This window comes from Fringilla coelebs, assembly GCF_963513975.1.
Source record: "Fringilla coelebs genome assembly, chromosome: 6".
NCBI lineage: Eukaryota > Metazoa > Chordata > Aves > Passeriformes > Fringillidae > Fringilla > Fringilla coelebs.
The window spans coordinates 61,270,974-61,283,846 of NC_140034.1; the positions used below are offsets into that span (position 1 = coordinate 61,270,974).

A 12,873-nucleotide genomic window follows, 5' to 3' on the forward strand; every position below is an offset into this window, starting at 1 on the left:
TAAGAACACCCAGATGTGCATCTCTGTCGGGAAGACGTGATCTGCAAGTCTCTTTCCAAAACAGGACTGCAGTCTTTATTCCATTCGCTGTTAGTGGCATGGAGAGATGATGTACATTGTTACAGTCACAGACACAGAGATGTGCAAGTCAAGGTGAGCTATGGGCTGGCCTGATAGAACTCCTCTGTTAGGATCATAAAGATTATTCATGTGTATATGTTTTACACTGTGGTCACTGCTGTGGCCATGGCACACACAAACAGTAAGCATCTACATCTTACACCACCACAGAAAGCATTAATTCAAATAAGCTCTTGCATTCCTCATCCCTTTCAGTCCTGTTCCTGAGGAGTTTAAGTCTTTACATGCAAAGTCAGAGAGATGGACCTTTCCCAAGCCCATCACAGAACCCCTATCAGTGAATGTCTCAAGCAGCAGGGCCCAGTTTTTATTAGATTGTGGGAAACTGATATGGCTACAAATCCAAAAGCAATGGGAGCATAATGAATTCAAAGCTGTGAGTTTGCATTTGCTGTGACAGTAGAAACGTTTGAAGCTATTGAGTGCAGTGCTACTCCAGGCTTACATTACAAAACCATGCAGCACTCTGGTACAGAAATGGGATTAAATGTGAGCATTGTTCAGAAGATGCTAATTTTAAATGGTGCCATTTTCTGTCACCATGCAAGAGCATTTGCTTGTATCAGTTGTGTGGCCAGTGAAATTTCCTGTGTATTTTCTGAAAATTAGTGGAACAGATGTTCTTGACAAGGTAGAACTTGGCTTGTATGTTTTACAAAAAATTTACACCATTATAAAATGAAGTGGAATTAAACCCAATGTGAATTAGAAGCATGTCAGGGGATTACAAGTGGAATTTTAGATCAGAATTAGTGTAATGGGGACAAGATTTCTGTCAAAAGAACTGGGAACAGAACCAAGGTTTCCTCCTCTTCTCACTGCTCTATATAAAGAACTCACGTGTACAGATTATAATTGCTGTGGTGAGAGGATGCCAAATTATTTAATGCTTCTATCCACATTCCTCCTTCTAATCTCTACTGTTCCCCATGGTGGAACACAACAAAAAATTATGGGGTTTACACCTTTACTCCTCTACACCCTTATGGGTTCTTTCATAGAATGGTAATGTGAATGTACAGATGGGATCAGCCTTTTCCACATTTGATACTGATGAGGAACAAAAAATGGATGTGAACGTGCAAAATGCCTGCAGTACCAAAAATAGATCCATATTTATTCCTGTCCTAACTTCACTTAAATTGATGGAGCTGTGCCAAGGCTGAACATGCCCCCAGTCTGTACGACAGCCGCCTGGCAGCAGTGAAGCTTGATGGGAATGGCTTGGAGGGAACAATTCAGCCCTCTGACTCTGACACTGTGAGGGACACTTGAGGGATATTTACCTCAGCTTGAAATGATTTTTCTGGGAGATTGCAGATCCATCCTTAATGCCTAAAAGCTGAGGATAGAGTTGATCAAGGTATTTTCAAGCCTTGAGTTCAGTTCCATTAGCAGTTCTGAATCACCAGACCAGCTAATGAGGTGTTCTAATTGACAGCATAATTCTACATGGTTTTTCCATTTAGGCTAATGTAACATTTGGCTTTGTTGAGGACGAATATTAACCACAAGTTGAAAGGAAGGTCTGATTCTCTGATCTTTTCCAATATTTCATTAAGCTTTTAATTTTATTTGCAATACCCACATGCAATTCATACAGACGTTTTCTTTCCACTTGGGTATAGAGACCCTGTTTTGTTGTTAATTGAGAATGTGTGAGCTGTGGAGGCAGCTTCAGTTGTTTTACTGTTCCAGAAACGTTCATCTCATTCATAAAGATCATCTGTTCAAGAGCAGTCAACTCTGGGCTTTTGTTCTGTTTCCTGGCTTTATTTTGGGCAATGTGCTGACTTGCCTACAAGCTCTTGAACTACAGGCCATTCAAATAGTTTCCTCTGGTGTGTTAAGTTCTTGAGTTCACATGAGCCTGCTCACTAAAATTTTGAGAGTATTAAGCCAGTTCTCAACACCAGAGTCTTGGCACTTGTGCTGACACTCCATGGTGCTGAGCAGTCACAGCTTGAGTCCAAAGCAGTGATAGTTTCTGAGCTTCAAAATCAGCTGTGTAAGCCAAATCAGTAGGGTTTATTGTGGTTTCATTTTATTGTTTTTTTGTTTTTTTTTTTTTTTCTAACAGGCAACTGCTTGTTTCTAGTATTTTTCCTTCCATATTTCCCCATTTGGGGAGTGGGTGGGTGCTCCTTGACTACAGGTAGGTAAGGAGGGGATGTTGTGGTTATTCAGGCAAAGATACTAATCAGACTTAAAGCTGCAAGGGAATTTCTCCTAGTCAGAGGCTTACCCTACATTTCTGGGAAGGAATGAGGCTCTTGCTTTTTGTTTAGAGAATTTCCCTCCTTTTTTAAGGTTGCCTACTCCTACCTTAGACACAGAAATTTGTGTGATTCAAAACAGGGAAGGGAAAACTGGTTGGGCTTTTCAAAGAAGATAACAGACAGGTTCCCAGATCCCTTTGACTGTCTAAGAGAAGTAGTTTCTTTTAAAAATCCTAGCCTTAAAACTAGATAAAAATTAATTTATTAAGCAACAACAAAAACAACCCAAACCCAAAACCACAGACAACCCGAAAATTTGTCAATTCCAAACAGAGACCAAAATTGATGTTGCCAGTCTTTGCAGATAGGGCCTGTAATGTGATATAATTCATGATCTCATGTGACTACACTGCCACTGGATACAGCATTTCAGTGCCATTGGGCTGTGATGTTTAGATATGTAAAGCAAAATATGTATAACATAAAAACTCACCCAGGTTTTAAATGACAAAGGATAATTTGATGCAAACTGAATCCATGAGAGAAGCAGTAATTCCAGGTCACTCTTCAAATATGTTATCAGGAATTCACATAAAGCTTTGATGAAGAGTATGTCCACTGATTTGGCAAAATATCTGTCAGGATCATAGACTGAGTGTATTCAGAAGAAATCATATTCAGTATGTTGGACTGCATGCTGAGAAATCAGTAAAACTCCTTTGAGTGTCCAAAGGAACTGTGGAGTATTTAATCCACCATCATCAAAGGATCAGATTTCATAATTGTTAAGGGAGCAATGAAATTGACCAAATTCTTTTGGTCAAATTAACTTTGGGGCTGATTTGGTATCCTGTACCCCAGCCAGTTTTCCAAGATAAAAACAGAACAACAAAAACTGGCAAGTTGGGTGCAGCAGGGATTGGTGGCCCGAATCTCATAAAACGTGTAAGTGAAGAACAGAATGTAAAGCTGTCTTCTAATAGCTTTTAAACCTTACTGTATTTTATTACAGATCTAAAATTAGCCTGGTTTTCAGGCCTGGATCTTTTTCAAGACGTTCTTACTGGAGCCCAACCTTCTCTAAGCCAGCAGGGCTGAGTTCTCAGCATGGAACGATGGAAATGGTGTTGGAGCATTTGACACATTTCTGCTCCAAGGACTACCAGTCCTCTCAGATGGTAAATTTACATTCTTTATTGACTTGTAGGGTTTTGAAATGTTCTATATAGCTGTGTTTAAGATGACATTGAGGACAGTTATAGCAGAACATTAGAAGATTTGTCTTGGTGGGATCTCAGTGAGGTGGATGATGAGAGATGTGTGCTTTCCCATTTGAAATTGGTGGATGAAGAGATTGAGGTGGAAGCAGTTACTTAAAAAAACAGCTACCATAAAATTTACCCTTTTGTAGTTGCTACAAAACAGCATGCAGAAGTGGTACACATGAAAGCAGATGTGCTGAAAAATTCCAGCAACAGCCAAGACTGAACAAGTGAGCTTTATGTGGGAACTTAAATTACATTTTACATTGCAATGTTGAGAAAGAATAGTACTTGATAAGAAGTGGAGCACAATTTCTGACTTTAGTCTTTAGTTCTGCCGCTTGGTCACTGTGTAACCTTGGGTAAATCATTGAGGATGACATCTGCAGAATGATCCAGCATTGTTGTCTTTCATCCTGGAGACACCTACAGTACAATCCAAGAAATGCCTCTTTTTTCTGTCTGAAAGGTTCCCAGATCTAAAAACCTGAGGTTTGTACATTTAAAACTTCCTGAGAAGACTGAGTGTTAAATAGGTAGGTCCCAGCTCCCCTTGCCATGAATGATTGAGCATGATTGAGCCTCCCTTCCCCAAACACTGCTCGCAGCCTGGATGGGGCAGGGGCAGTGTGGCTGGGCTTCCTCTGTCCTGCTGAGTCGCTTTACCCAGTGTGTATTTCAAACATTTCAAGTGTAGGTTCATTGCTTCTCTGCATGCCCCATCCCTGGAAGTGTTCGAGGCTGGGTTGGATGGGCTTTGAGCAACCTGGACTAGTGGAAGGTGTCCCTGCCCATGGCAGGGGGTTGGGACTTCCAATCTTTAAGATGCCTTCCAACCCTTCCACTCTCTTCTTGCTGGCATCACTCTTGTCCTTGCCACCCAGGCTTTGGGGTTCAGTACTTGGGGAGTGGATGAGGTGGGAATAAGGAGCTGAAGGAAGCAGCCCTGCTAAGGAAATAAAGCAATTTACTGGAACTGTGATGAAGATTTGATTGAAATGCACCTTTTGGTTCCATGTCACATGTTGGCTTTGTGCATATTATTCTGAGACACCCTCCTATAATCATGGAGTTGTTAGGGCTGGAAAAGACCTCCAAGATCATCAAATCCAACTGTTAACCCAGCACTGCCATATTACCACTAAACCATGTGCCCTAGTGCCATATCCACATGTTTTGTGACCGCTTCCCTGAGCAGCCTGTTCCAGTGCCTGACAATCCTTTCAGTGAAGACATTTTTTCTGATATCCCATCTGAACCTACCCTGGCACAACTTGAGGCCATTTCCTCTCCTCCTGTCACCTGAGGCTTGGGAGCAGAGCCTGACTCCCACCTGACTACAGTCTCCTCACAGTGAGTTGTAGAGAGCCAGAGGGTCCCACCTGAGCATCCTTTTCTACAGGCTGAGCCCTCCCAGCTCTCTCAGCTGCTTCTCATCAGACTTGTGCTCCATTCCCAGCTTCATTCCCTTCTCTGGAATCACTCTAGCCCCTCAATGTCTTTCTTGTAGTGAGGGGTAAGTCAAAGCTTTAACTGGGCACTGTGGCACTGTATGTCCTGGTGCTGAGCCCCCCATGCAGTCGGAAAGGCATCTCTTGGTGCCTTGATTTGCACAGGGATAATCAATCTCCCACTGCAGATGTGCAGCAAGGGGAATATGTGCAGGTCTGAAATGTGTCAGGATGAACACGAAGGCGGGATCCAGGGCTTGTAACGGATCCTGGCATCCACGAGGAACCTGCGACACTGAAAGCCTCCCCAAAGCCAAGAGTTGCTATAATAGGGCCGGATTACTCACTGTGCTTATTCAAATTCCTGTTGATGCTGGCAGCGGGAGTTTTTCCCGAACAGCCACGAACAATAAGTCACCTCCGGGTGTTTTGATTTAAATTTTTTTTTTTTTCAAATTTCGAAAAGAAACCGGTCCCCGGCTCGCTCCGTGCCGCGCCCCCGGAGCATCCCTCCGCAGCATCCATCCATCCATCCCTCCAGACCCCTCCGCTCCGCGGGAGCCGAGGCCGCTCCTCCCCCTGCGGAGAGAGAGGGTGCGATTTCTTGCTTTCTTTTTTTTCTTTTTTCTTTTTTTTTGTTCCAGCCGGGAGCGGGCAGGGCCAATCCGGGGCCCGCCCTGCCCGCTCGGTGCCGGGCAGCCGCCGCCTCCCGCCCGGCTGGTCCCGGCCCCCCCGGGATGCGGCGGCGGGCGGGAGCCCGCTCCACTGCGGGAGGGAGCGTGAGCTGCCGCCTGCTTCGGCTGCTTTCCCTTCCCTCTCGCTGCTGAACCGCTTTCATTTTTAATCTCTTTTTTTTCCCTCGTTTACCCACCATCCCCTCCCCTCCCAGGTTTTTATGCTCAGCACTGGGGGAGCCGGGAAATTTTGTGGCCACTGACATATTTTGGTTTAAAAATCGCTGTCAGTGGACGTTTCTCTTTCTGCTCCGGCATCGTTGTCCTGTTCACAGCTATTTAGGCTTAAGAAGCTTGATTCTCTAAGGCTTGTATCCAAGGGCATCAGTCATTAACACACTGAGCTACATCTGCTTCTTGGCTAAGACTGAAGAAGGACATCTTAAGCTGGAAATCCTGCTCGCTCACTCTCTAGTGCTTACGGAAGGGGAAGCATATGCAGCAGCAGGTTCCTTTTTTTTTTTTTTTTTTTTTTTTTTCCCCAAAGGCTGCCTCACTTTGGAGATGCAGTGACAAGATAATGGAGTGAAAGTCTCTCATTTCCAGGCAAGAAAATTGCAGGAGTCAGATAGAGAAAGGAAGAAGCAAGTTACATAGCAGAAATAGGAAAGAGGACAGTGGTAAGGAACTGAAAATAAAATTAGAGAAAACAGGTGGAAGGCTGGCATAAAGCTGGGAGATATTTTAGACTGAAAGTGGTGTGTTTTTTCTTCTTCATTTTTTTTTTTTATTTTTTTATTTTTTCCATTGTCTTTTTTAAAGTTTTTTTTTAAATCGGTTTTATTCTTGATTTTAAATTCTAAGCTGATTTTGGAGATCTCTGCAGTAACCAGTCTGCTTTAGGGCAGACCAGCTTCCCCAACGTGTCATTTTCTCTCTCCCTGCCTGCTGTCTCTGCTGTTGCTGCTGCTGACAGAAACGTGTTAGGAAAGCAGAAAGAGAAAATGCCAGCCATCCTGGTAGCCTCCAAAATGAAATCGGGACTACCTAAACCCGTACACAGCGCTGCTCCAATCCTGCATGTCCCAACAGCCAGGACCATCCCACAGCCCTGTTACCTGAAGTTTGGGAACAAGGTGGAGGTGACGAAGCCATTGTATTCCAGCCAGATTCCTCTCAAATCTTCCACCGGACAAGAAAACGCGGGAGATGGCCTCCCAGCAAGGAAGAGTAGCTCGGTAGAGAACGGATTTGACACACAGGTTAGCAGGCACCAAATGCTGGGGAGGTGTATGTGAGAATTTATTTGTGGGTTGAGTGTGCAGCAGGTTTTCTGGGGTAAATAGCATGGAATTACAGGGAAGGGATGTGTATGTGTGTGTGTGTGACAGCATCTGTCTGCAGTGGTGGGATGAAAACATGAAAAATATTCCACACAGTGGCATGTGTAATTCTGTCAGCATGATGGAGCTGATGGTGGGGTGCTGAGGGATGGGGCTGCGTGTGCTGCTTGCCTGTGCTGCCTTCTCCATCCCCTCTGCTTGAACTCGGGGGGATTTACAGGAGGGAGATGATAGAGATGTTGTTTGTGGGGTGTGTTCTTTGTGTGCTTTCTGTAGGTGCTAAGTGTAAGGGCTGGCTCGTGTGCCTGGGCTGGGGGAGGATTGCTGGTTGTCGCGAATGTGTTTTGTGTTCGGTCATGTACTGTACCGGAGCAGTAGTTGTGTGAACGTTCTGTGTGTTTGTGGCTGTGTGGGGAGTGAATGGGAGGCAGTGCTTGATGCTAGATTACAATATGCATGTCATTCAGTGCAGCTAAATTAAACAGATTATGTAGGAAATGAGCACTTAAGTGGAATTGCCTGTATAATGCTATGTGTGCATGACATCATAGATGCAGCACATCATCAATATACACATTTTAGGTTTCCCTTTAGTCTGTGTCAGCCTTCTAATGTGTTTTTATATGTGCTGCTTGCTGTACAGGGAGGAGAGATGCCCGTTGCTCAGCTGGTTTAATTTCTGTGGGCAGGGTGAGGTTGTCAGTGTGGCTGGGGCTGCCCTGCACTGCCGTGCCCTGGTGAGCTTGGCAGCAGCACGGGCACAGCGTGTGTGTAGCTGTGCTCCGGAGGGGGCAGAGCAGACGGGCTGCTGCAGCAAGCACAATTGATTGCCGTGCTCCAGAGATGGCTCTGCAGCCCTGGCATGTATTTTGGCGACAGCCGTATGCATTACACGCCGCTTCTGCCAATATCCGAGCCCGGGGGAAGGTGATACCATTATGCTGAGAGAGGGACATTATGACAGAGACTCACCTGTTTTTTCCTTCTTTGAGGAATAATGGATCATCCCTAGCACCTAGATTCTGAAATCTGTGGCCTGGTAACCCTATTCCCTTCAGACAAGTGTGCCTGCTGATTGGGCGCGTTTGACCGCATGCCCTGATTTCAAGATGCACTGCACTTTCCTTGCTGGTAGACAGGGTGACGTACTGGGCTGCTCAGGCCAGACAGATATGACTGGAGCAGTTCCTGAGGGACTGAGAGCAGGAAAAGGAGACAGCCAAGCATGGATGCAGGGTAGTGGCAGCAGACAGACCAACCTGTGCTTCGCCTCTTGCCCTTACAAGATAATCGAGTGCTCTCTCTCACTTGTGCCCGAGTCTGTCCTTGTGCTTGTGCAACCTCAGCAAAATCTCATTATCTGCTGCCCTTTCTCTCACATGTGCCATGGTTTCTGTATGGAAATCTATATTGCTGAAAAGGTGCTTGTTATTTAGAAATACTTTCTCATCTTGTAACAGATTATGCTCACAGAGATCTATCTGCCAGTGGGAGCCGTTTGCAGCACTAAGGGCAACACTATGGTGGTTTTAACCCTTACTAGGATGTGGAACAAACTCCATTTTTTGTAGCCTGATGATGAAAGGATTTTGATGCTAACTTGTTATATTTGAGCAGGGGAAGATTCTGGCTAAGGAAATGTCAGATAATTTTACATTTGTAATTTCTTCAGCAGCAGGAGAAATCTTAAGCTTTGCATTCTCAGTAATCTCCTCTGGCTGGCAGTCTGAGCAGATGACCAGCACCTTTTAAGGTGTGAACCAGTGAGGCTTTTTTCACTATCTATTATCTTGAATAAGCACAGTCTTTTTTTGTTGTTATTGTTCAGCAGTTTTGTTGGTCTTTTGAGCTTTGATCCTCCTGCCCACAAAAGCATGCGGGGTTTTGCCATTCAAGGTGGTGATTTGGAATGACAGTCTTTATCTGGAGGGAGATTTTTCCAGACGTGTTGTGTCAAGGGCACTGTTCATTCCTTTTCCTACTGTTTCTCCCTGCCAAGGGAGGAGGAATAGGATGGATGGACAGCTGCCAGCTGATAGGTCAGCAGCTGAAGCTTTTATCTTGGAAGACCTTCAGCTACATCAGGTACAGAAGTGCTTTCTGATAATAACCCTGGTAAGGTTTAGACTTGAACACTGCAGCAGGTCTGAATAGCTTGAGAATCTGAGGGTGATCACTTTTCTTCTCTGGGTGCTTTACCTGAAGCACCAATGTGACCCTCACCATTTTATTGGGCAGGCACCCAATGTGAGGGATGGAAGTGATATTCTCACAGTGGAATTTATAGTTTAGATCCACCAGCTGGACCATTGCCCAGTGTTTTGGCTCCTATCCTCTGCAGATCTTGGTCCCTCTGCAGAATTTTCAGCCCACAAGAAAGGACATCCACCTGTGTGGGTGGAGGGAGAATGAGAGAGAGATTGTGTCACTTGGGCTAATTCTCTTGGTTCTGGGAGTATTTCAGGGGGTTGTTCTTAGTCCCATTGAAGTGGGTCCTTTTTGCACTACATAATACAAAATTTAATAGCTTATTGGACTGATTATTCTGTAGAAGAGGCTGTGTCTAGAGCATAGTCCAGAAGCCAGCATATGAGGATACCATGTTCTCATGCTGGGTTAGCATGTTTCAAGCCACTTACACACCACTGCAAAGCTTCATGAGCTTTTTTTGGCGCCAGGTGGTACCTTTCTAGAACCTGATTCTTCAGAGAACATGAGCACTGCAGGTGGTATTCATTAAAGCACCAATTATTTAAAAATAACTGCTGAAATTCAAGATGTCCCACTCGCAAATGTGGTATCAGTGAGAACTTCTAAATGTTTTGCTGATTTTGTTCCCCTTGTTATGATTTTACATGTGTTAGCTGGATTTTATATAACTGGAAATTTTGTGCCTTAAAGCTTTATAAGGGCAGTGTGTTTTTTTAAAATGCTGTGCAATTTATAAAAATCAACACTTCAGAGTATTTCAGGGGCACTTTCCAAAGAAAGGTCTGAGAGTTTTAGCATCAAGCCCATTGTAAATGCTAGTCGGAAATCTCAGGTTGATGAATCATGGCAGTGTCATTCCTATTTTACTGTTACTGATATGCACACTCTGTTTTTCCATATTAAATCCCCTGTGTTGTGCACAACAGTATCTGACTGTTGCACTGGTGCTTATTTTGTCTAATTTGAAAACACCGCCAATAAATTGTACTACCCATATTTAGAGAGAATTGTTTTGGAAATATTTAACTTTGTTACCAGAGAAACTTCTGTTGAGCAGATAGCAAGATTCTCATCTCTCATCTACAGAATGGTATTTCTCAGTGATTCTGAGAAAGTTGGATGCATTTGGCTACTAAATTTGCATTAGTTATTTAAGAAAGAAATCATTGCCAATTAGGAGTCCGTGGTTATGGTGTAACTGTTCATGCAGATGCAAGAAGGAAGATGCCATTGTGAATGTCACTGAAGGAGATCACAGATTTAATTATTGTGTTTATTGCTGCTATGTTGTATTCTCCAAATTCTTGATCTTCTTTCTCCAGAGAACCTAAAAAATAATCACTGTTTGTACCTTCAGTAACTGAAGCAGCACTAAAGGCACCAGGACCTTGCTAAATGGTTGGTCCCACCCTCCCACTAAAACCCTTCCAAGTTAAGAGACATCTGTTTAACCTGGGTTTAAAGTATGTGTGTTTAGCAATTACCTGTAATTGTGCTTTGTTTGGCTGGGAAGGGAGGGCCTAGGAATTGGTATTTCCAAATTGGTCTTTGTAAACTTCTTGGCAGTATTCCTTTGCTGAAAACTCTCCTGGTGGACATGACAAGCAGGTGCTCACAGAGTGTGATGTTCTCCCTCGCTTTTCTCTTTCACTACACTAGGCAAAGCCTAGGATTTCTACAACTCTTGCAACTCCTTGTGCTGTCTACAGAACTCTTTTTAGTTTCCCTAGACCCTCTTTTTTAAATAATTCAGTTTAAAACTGGTTAGATATTGTCTGAAATCAAACTACCTCGCTCAGCTAGATTTTTTTTCATATTGCTTTCCCAGTTTGTGAAGATCTTGAGTTTGGTAGTCTGGATCTGGGGTGGTCTAGTTCTGGAATGTTCTAGATGCCCCTATTTTCTAGTCTTACACTAGATTTTTTACCTAGTGATTCTTTCCTAATTTTTCAAGACCATCTACACCTGGGGTGTGCTCCAAAAGCATTTTAACCTGTTGAGGTTAAAAACATCTCTGTTTTTTGCCTCATTGCCCATTTTGTAGGCCAAGTTATGACAAGGGTATGGAAGCTGCATTGCAGCTCCCTGATGCAAATGGAGTGGACAGCCATTCCCAGGTTGCTGGCTCACTGCTGGCACCTTCCAGGGAGCTCAGTCAGCTGTACAGTGCTCTCAGACTAATTAACTTTACAGCTTCCTCCAGTATTTTTCCACACTTCAAATTTAGGCTCACATCAGATGTTTGATGAGCCACATGTGAGCCATGATCTGTGGGCTCTCGGTTTCTGTTCTCTGCCTCACTCCCCTTATGCCCATGCCATTAACAATCCAAATGAAGCCACACAGTTCAGATATTAGTAATTATTTTTCTATATTTTAATTAACTTTAACTGGAGCTGGTCAAACCTCAGTATCACCATCTTGCCAATGTGAAGCTTCATAGACAGAAGGATTAATGGAGCATATTGCAGAGAAATTGTGCCTTCCCTTCTCACGTGCATTAGCCATTTTTCTGTGTGATACTGGGTTTCACAGTTCTCATACCAAACCAGCTTGCAGAAGGGATAGGGATCGAGCAAATCTTTATCTGGACCCAATTTAAAGTCTGATGAACATCAACTGGTTTCAGTGCCATTGCATGAGCTGCCTCAGTTGTGTGAAATTTGGTCTCGCTAAGACTGCTGAGCTAATTATAAATGAAATTATGAGAAGTATGGTAAATCATACTGATAACTTTCACATAAAAGATTGCTTTTTGCAGTTGGAAGAAATCAAATGGAGACATGTTTAGGATATGAACAAAGGATAGATTTTACTGAAGTTGGGAGAAGCTAAGGAAAACTATAGATTCAGACTATCAAAATACATTAGCACAAAATAAATTTGAAATTGGTGCTTATGATCTTGTTGATATGATTATAGTTATGTACCTAAGTACATTCTTACAAAAAAGCCTGTGCTGGATCTTTATGATGGATTTTTTTTTTTTTTTACACCCTGTAAGCAATTTGAGGTTACTGAGTAGCCAAATTCTTCTATTTATGATTGCTGTGTGTTTGATATATTTCTAGATACATGCTGAAAAATATTTAATTGTTGGGGGGGCAGGGAAGGATTTGCTGTAGCTGAAATGTTCTCAGATAGAAAACAAGATAACGATTCCAAAGTTGTTTTATTGTGATTACTAACATGGATTTTTTTCAGTGATTTGTCTTTTCATGTATAGAGCTACCTTTTCCGAAGCCTTGCATTTAAACAACAGGGGTAACGTTGCACTATAAGTTCAGGAGGTTCTTTAATCATTGGGTTTTCATTCAGAATGTGCAAAAAGATACTTTGCATAAAATAAGTTAGTTCAAAGTTCCATTTGGTTTTTTTTATCGTATTGGAAAATGTTTTTTTCCCCCTCTTACTTGTGACTATCTATCTATCTGGCTTGAGAATTTGAATATGCTTAACCTAAAGCACCTTAGAGGTAGGGATATTGTTCGTATTTTTTGGAGAACATTTGTGAAGTGGATGGCTAAGGCACAAAGAAATGTAGCCAAGGTCAGTCTGCAGCTCTATAGAAA

General features: G+C 43.1%; 1 protein-coding gene across 2 annotated transcripts in view; it reads left to right on the forward strand.

Annotated features, from left to right (window-relative positions):
- Positions 1-5,481: 5,481 nt before the first annotated feature.
- NAV2 (neuron navigator 2) overlaps positions 5,482-12,873 on the forward strand; it is a 204,755-nt gene continuing 197,363 nt past the window's right edge. For both annotated transcript variants that reach the window (XM_084208443.1, XM_084208444.1), the window contains exon 1: positions 5,482-7,009. In XM_084208443.1, coding sequence (XP_084064569.1) covers positions 6,752-7,009 — 258 coding nt within the window. In that variant the 5' untranslated portion in view covers positions 5,482-6,751. The remainder of the gene's footprint in view (positions 7,010-12,873) is intronic.